This window comes from Lotus japonicus, chromosome 5 (genome assembly GCF_012489685.1).
Source record: "Lotus japonicus ecotype B-129 chromosome 5, LjGifu_v1.2".
NCBI lineage: Eukaryota > Viridiplantae > Streptophyta > Magnoliopsida > Fabales > Fabaceae > Lotus > Lotus japonicus.
Genome location: NC_080045.1, coordinates 16599042 through 16605792, shown reverse-complemented (window position 1 = coordinate 16605792; position 6751 = coordinate 16599042). Strand labels below are relative to the sequence as shown.

Below are 6751 nucleotides of genomic sequence, written 5' to 3'. Positions count from 1 at the left end.
TCAACACAATCAACAGTTATAAAATCAACTAACTGATTTCAATCAGACTCAAGGGCTACGAGAGGGCGATCGACAAATTGTTGAGACGGTGGTGGATTTCCAACCTTTTGCGGAGGAAATAGCAAACACAACCGTCCATGACAATTTGAAGACACTAAAGCTTGATTCTTATTATGGTGATTCAGATCCGAAGGACCATCTGGCGTATTTTAACACTAAAATGGTTATTGTGGGGGCTTCAGATGCTTTGAAGTGCAAAATGCTTCCGTCAACTTTCAAGAAGTCAGCGATGATTTGGTTTACAACTCTGCCGGCGGGATCGATTGTGAATTTCATGGAATTGTCGGCAAAGTTTTTGTCTCAGATCTCAACTAGTCGTGCTCAAAAGGTGACTCGAGCGATGTTATTCAACGTTCGCCAGGGATTGAATGAGACTTTGCAGTCTTATATGGGGCGATTCAATCAATTGTCTGTTCATTTGGAGGATAAGATGCTGGAGATTTGTGTTGCAGCTTTTGAATTGGGTTTACGGCCTGGGAGCTTAAACAGTAATTTGAGTTGGAAGCCGGTGGAAACAATGGCGCATTTACGTGAAAGAGTACAAGGATTCATCAGGGAGGAACAAAGCGATCGGATCAAAAATAACCGCCCGAATGTAGCAGTTACAGGGCAAAAACAGCAGTTTGAGGCGAAGAGAGGAGCGGTTGCTGAACAGTATTCGAAGGGGTGGACTGAACGTGGAGATAGAGGATTTAATAATCGGAACCGTTATGATAGTCGATTTGATAACCGTTCTCATTTCAAAAATCGTGCTCAACCGTATGGTGTACGTGGATCGGGACACTCGATGACGTGGACTCGAAATCAAAAGGATCGTGTTACTCCTTTGGCGGTCAATTTAACTGAAGCTTTACACACGTGCTTGGAGGCGAATGTCATTCATTTTCCTCGTCAACCGAAGCAGTCAACGGGAAACGTGGACAAAACAAAGTGGTGTGAATATCACAGGATCTCAGGTCATACCACTGATGATTGCTTTACTCTAAAGAAAGAGATTGATAAATTGCTGAAAGCCGGATGCATGAAGCAATTAGAAGGGCGAAGTGATTCTAATGAGGCAGGAACTTCAACAAAGCGAACTGAAGATGGAAAGGAGATTATGAATGAAGATCGGGGGAAACAAGCAGAAGGAACGGCAAAGGGGCGAATTCATTCTATCTTTGGTGGATTCCGTGGTGGCGGAACAACTAATTCAGCTCGAAAAAGGTAAGTTCTGTAAGATCAAGTTTTGATCTAGTAGTACAACTCTATGTTTTGATGATTACAAGTTAACCGTTTGATACGAACAATTGTGGTACTCTAACGTGTTTTTCTGAGTGTGTTATTTACAGGCTCTGACCTCAACTCAATCTCACACAAATCAGAAGCACTGTGTATAAAGAGTGACCCAAGCAACGCTTTCGCATTCACCATGTTCAGTATGAACAGTGGAAAAGCTTCAGAAGTTCTGAAGCTATACAAACTCTGATGTGGACTCAGTCGCTAGAAGCTCTGAAGATCCAGAAGTTCTGATAACCAAGAAACACTGAAGGTTCAGATGTTCTGATGGTGTAGAAGACTCTGAAGATCCAGAAGCTGAATAGTGGAAACTCTGAAGTCCAGAAGCAAGAAACTCTGAAGGTCATGTTCTTCCCTCTGAGTTCAGAATCAGAAGATACAATGGTCAGAGGATCTGTGCTTTCCCTCTGACTCTGATCAACCGGCTTCACAAGTTCCAATACGAAGCATTCCTCTGATCAGAAGTCTCCTAGGTTTAAAGGTCGCGTCGCTATCCAAGTACAAAAGCAACTGTACCTTCCTGACGACCTACCTAACGTTCTCAGCCACAGCAGAAGCTGGATTTTCCAGAACTGCCCTCCAACGGTAGCATTTCCCATGCATCGCTCAACCCTAATCCTTGGAGTATATAAAGAGGCTGAAGACTGAAAGAAACGGCTAGAAGCTAGAAGCATTCACATACACAAGACATATTCAAAATCTTCTAAGTTTTCTTTCATCTGAAATTCATTGAGTTTACTATTAGCTTTTTAGAAGCAAATCTCTTGTAAACGATTCTTTGATAAACAGTTTGTTTAGTTCCTTTAGGAGATCAAGGTTGATCGGATCCTAGAGAAGACTAAGAGAGTGAATCTTAGTGTGAGCTAAGTCAGTGTAATTGTTAGTCACTTGTAGGTTTCAAGTGCAGTTGTAACTCTTACCTGATTAGTGGATTGCCTTCATTCTAAGAAGGAAGAAATCACCTTAACGGGTGGACTGGAGTAGCTTGAGTGATTTATCAAGTGAACCAGGATAAAATCCTTGTGTGCTTTTCTATCTCTTATCTTTTGCACTTAAGTTCTCGAAAGATTTGTCAAAATCTTTAAGGTGGAAGTTTTATACTGAAAACGTTATTCAAACCCCCCCTTTCTACCGTTTTTCATACCTTCAATTGGTATCAGAGCGCAAGTTCTGATTACCACACCTAACAGTGTTCAGTGATCCGGGCCGGTGTGAAAAACAATGGCTGCCACCACCAGTGAAACTCAAAGAGATGGTTACAATGCAAAGCCTCCTATGTTCGACGGTCAAAGGTTCGAATATTGGAAAGATAGACTGGAAAGTTTCTTTCTGGGTTTCGATGCAGATCTCTGGGATATTATTGTGGATGGCTACGAGCGTCCAGTTGATGCAGATGGCAAGAAGATCCCAAGGTCAGAGATGACTGCAGATCAAAAGAAGCTGTACTCACAACATCACAAAGCAAGAGCAATTCTTCTAAGTGCTATTTCCTATGAAGAGTACCAGAAGATTACAGATCGTGAGTTTGCAAAAGGCATTTTCGAATCTCTGAAGATGTCTCATGAAGGAAACAAGAAAGTCAAAGAATCAAAGGCATTGTCTTTGATCCAAAAGTATGAATCCTTCATCATGGAGCCAAATGAGTCCATTGAAGAAATATTCTCCAGATTTCAGTTGCTTGTAGCTGGCATACGACCTCTCAACAAGAGCTACACAACAAAAGATCATGTCATAAGGGTCATCAGGTGTCTTCCTGAAAGTTGGATGCCTTTGGTGACTTCAATAGAGCTCACGAGAGACGTTGAGAATATGAGTTTAGAAGAACTCATCAGCATTTTAAAATGCCATGAGCTGAAGCGCTCAGAGATGCAAGATCTGAGGAAAAAGTCCATAGCCTTGAAATCCAAATCTGAAAAGGCTAAGGTTGAGAAGTCAAAGGCTCTTCAAGCTGAAGAAGAGGAATCTGAAGAAGCATCAGAAGATTCTGATGAAGATGAGCTGACTCTGATCTCCAAGAGACTCAACCGCATCTGGAAGCACAGGCAGAGCAAGTTCAAAGGCTCTGGAAAGGCAAAAGGAAAGTATGAGTCCTCAGGCCAGAAGAAGTCTTCAATCAAGGAAGTCACATGTTTTGAGTGCAAAGAATCTGGGCACTACAAAAGTGATTGTCCAAAGTTGAAGAAAGACAAGAAGCCAAAGAAGCACTTCAAGACGAAGAAGAGTCTGATGGTGACATTTGATGAATCAGAGTCAGAGGATGTTGACTCTGATGGTGAAGTCCAAGGACTCATGGCAATTGTCAAAGACAAGGAAGCAGAGTCAAAGGAAGCTGTTGACTCTGACTCAGAATCAGAAGGAGATCCTAACTCAGACGATGAAAACGAGATATCCTTGATAGCTCCACTGAAACACCAATCATGGTATCTGGACAGTGGATGCTCGCGTCACATGACGGGAGAAAGGCGTATGTTCCGAGAGCTGAAACTTAAGCCTGGAGGCGAAGTTGGCTTTGGAGGAAATGAAAAGGGTAAAATTGTTGGTACTGGTACTATTTGTGTAGATAGTAGTCCATGCATTGATAATGTGTTATTGGTAGACGGCTTAACACATAACTTATTGTCTATAAGTCAATTAGCTGACAAGGGTTATGATGTTATATTCAATCAAAAGTCCTGCCGGGCTGTAAGTCAGATCGATGGCTCTGTTCTGTTTAACAGCAAGAGGAAGAACAACATTTATAAGATCAGATTATCTGAGTTGGAGGCTCAGAATGTGAAGTGCCTTCTGTCTGTTAATGAAGAGCAGTGGGTATGGCATAGACGGTTAGGGCATGCCAGTATGAGAAAGATTTCTCAGCTGAGCAAGCTAAACCTTGTCAGGGGCTTACCCAATCTGAAGTTCGCTTCAGACGCTCTTTGTGAAGCATGTCAGAAAGGCAAATTCACAAAAGTCCCTTTCAAGGCAAAGAATGTTGTCTCAACCTCAAGGCCGTTGGAACTTCTGCATATCGACCTTTTTGGACCAGTGAAAACTGAGTCTATAGGTGGCAAGAGATATGGGATGGTTATCGTTGATGACTATAGCCGCTGGACATGGGTAAAGTTTCTAACCCGCAAGGATGAGTCTCATGCTGTGTTCTCTACCTTCATTGCTCAAGTGCAAAACGAGAAGGCTTGTAGGATTGTGCGTGTCAGAAGTGACCATGGTGGAGAGTTTGAGAATGATAAGTTTGAGAGTCTGTTTGATTCCTATGGAATTGCACATGATTTCTCTTGTCCCAGAACTCCTCAACAAAATGGTGTTGTTGAGAGGAAGAACAGAACTCTTCAGGAGATGGCTAGAACCATGCTCCAAGAAACTGGCATGGCTAAGCACTTTTGGGCAGAGGCAGTAAATACAGCATGTTACATTCAGAACAGAATCTCTGTGAGACCAATTCTGAATAAGACTCCTTATGAATTGTGGAAGAACATAAAACCCAACATTTCTTATTTTCATCCTTTTGGCTGTGTTTGTTATGTTCTCAATACGAAGGATAGATTGCATAAATTTGATGCTAAGTCTTCTAAGTGTCTATTACTCGGTTACTCTGAGAGATCTAAAGGTTTTAGATTTTATAATACTGATGCTAAGACTATTGAAGAATCTATTCATGTTAGATTTGACGATAAGCTTGACTCTGACCAGTCAAAGCTAGTTGAAAAGTTTGCAGATTTAAGCATTAATGTTTCTGACAAAGGCAAAGCTCCAGAGGAAGATGAGCCAGAGGAAGATGAACCAGAGGAAGAAGCTGGTCCCTCTAACTCACAAACTCTGAAGAAGAGCAGAATCACTGCAGCTCACCCTAAGGAATTGATTCTGGGCAACAAAGACGAACCAGTCAGAACCAGATCTGCCTTCAGACCTTCTAAGAGACCTTGCTCAGTCTGAAAGGATTGGTGTCCTTAATTGAACCCAAGTCCATAGATGAAGCTCTTCAGGACAAGGATTGGATTCTGGCCATGGAAGAAGAACTGAATCAATTTTCCAAGAACGATGTTTGGAGCTTAGTGAAGAAGCCTGAGAGTGTCCATGTTATTGGAACGAAGTGGGTATTCAGAAACAAGCTGAATGAGAAAGGAGATGTAGTCAGAAACAAGGCAAGGCTAGTTGCTCAAGGCTACAGCCAGCAGGAAGGAATAGACTACACTGAAACATTTGCTCCAGTAGCAAGACTGGAGGCAATCAGACTGTTGATCTCTTTCTCAGTAAATCACAACATAGTTCTACATCAGATGGACGTAAAGAGTGCCTTCCTAAATGGTTATATCTCAGAGGAAGTCTATGTTCATCAACCCCCAGGTTTTGAAGATGAGAAGAAACCAGACCATGTGTTCAAATTGAAGAAATCACTCTACGGCCTGAAGCAAGCTCCCAGAGCATGGTATGAGAGACTTAGCTCATTCCTTCTGGAGAATGAGTTTGTAAGGGGTAAAGTAGATACAACTCTTTTTTGCAAGACTTATAAAGATGATATCTTAATTGTGCAAATCTATGTTGATGATATTATATTTGGTTCTGCTAATCAATCTCTATGCAAAGAATTTTCTGAGATGATGCAGGCTGAATTTGAGATGAGTATGATGGGAGAATTAAAGTACTTTCTGGGAATACAAGTTGATCAAACACCAGAAGGAACATATATCCATCAGAGCAAGTACACTAAAGAACTTCTTAAGAAGTTCAATATGCTGGAATCTACAGTGGCCAAGACTCCAATGCATCCTACATGCATTCTGGAGAAAGAAGATAAAAGTGGTAAAGTATGTCAGAAGCTCTATCGTGGCATGATAGGTTCACTTCTATACTTAATTGCATCTAGGCCAGACATATTATTTAGTGTTCACTTATGTGCTCGTTTCCAATCAGATCCAAGGGAAACCCACTTAACTGCTGTTAAGAGGATCCTAAGGTATCTGAAAGGCACCACTAACCTTGGCTTGATGTATAAGAAAACATCAGAGTATAAGCTTTCAGGTTACTGTGATGCTGATTATGCTGGAGATAGAACAGAGAGAAAAAGTACTTCTGGAAATTGTCAATTTCTGGGAAGCAATCTAGTCTCATGGGCAAGCAAGAGGCAATCAACCATTGCACTATCAACTGCAGAGGCAGAATATATCTCAGCAGCAATATGCAGCACTCAGATGCTCTGGATGAAACATCAGCTGGAGGATTATTAGATCCTTGAGAGCAATATCCCAATCTATTGTGATAACACTGCTGCAATCTCATTGAGTAAGAATCCTATCTTGCATTCAAGGGCAAAGCACATTGAGGTAAAGTATCACTTTATTAGAGATTATGTACAGAAGGGCGTACTTCTTCTGAAGCTCATAGCAGCAATCACCCAGCCTCTCCTGAAACCAACCTC

The 6751-nt window shown here is 41.6% G+C and overlaps 1 protein-coding gene across 1 annotated transcript; it reads left to right on the top strand.

The window, feature by feature from the left end:
- The first annotated feature begins 220 nt into the window (after positions 1–220).
- Positions 221–1270, top strand: LOC130719171 (uncharacterized). Its single transcript, XM_057569809.1, has one exon. The coding sequence runs from the start codon at positions 221–223 to the stop codon at positions 1268–1270; it is 1050 nt and encodes a 349-aa protein (XP_057425792.1).
- The last annotated feature ends 5481 nt before the right edge of the window (positions 1271–6751 follow it).

Excerpts from the sequence above, each read along its gene's own strand:
- LOC130719171 (XM_057569809.1), top strand. The coding sequence starts at position 221 with ATGGTTATTGTGGGGGCTTCAGATGCTTTGAAGTGCAAAATGCTTCCG.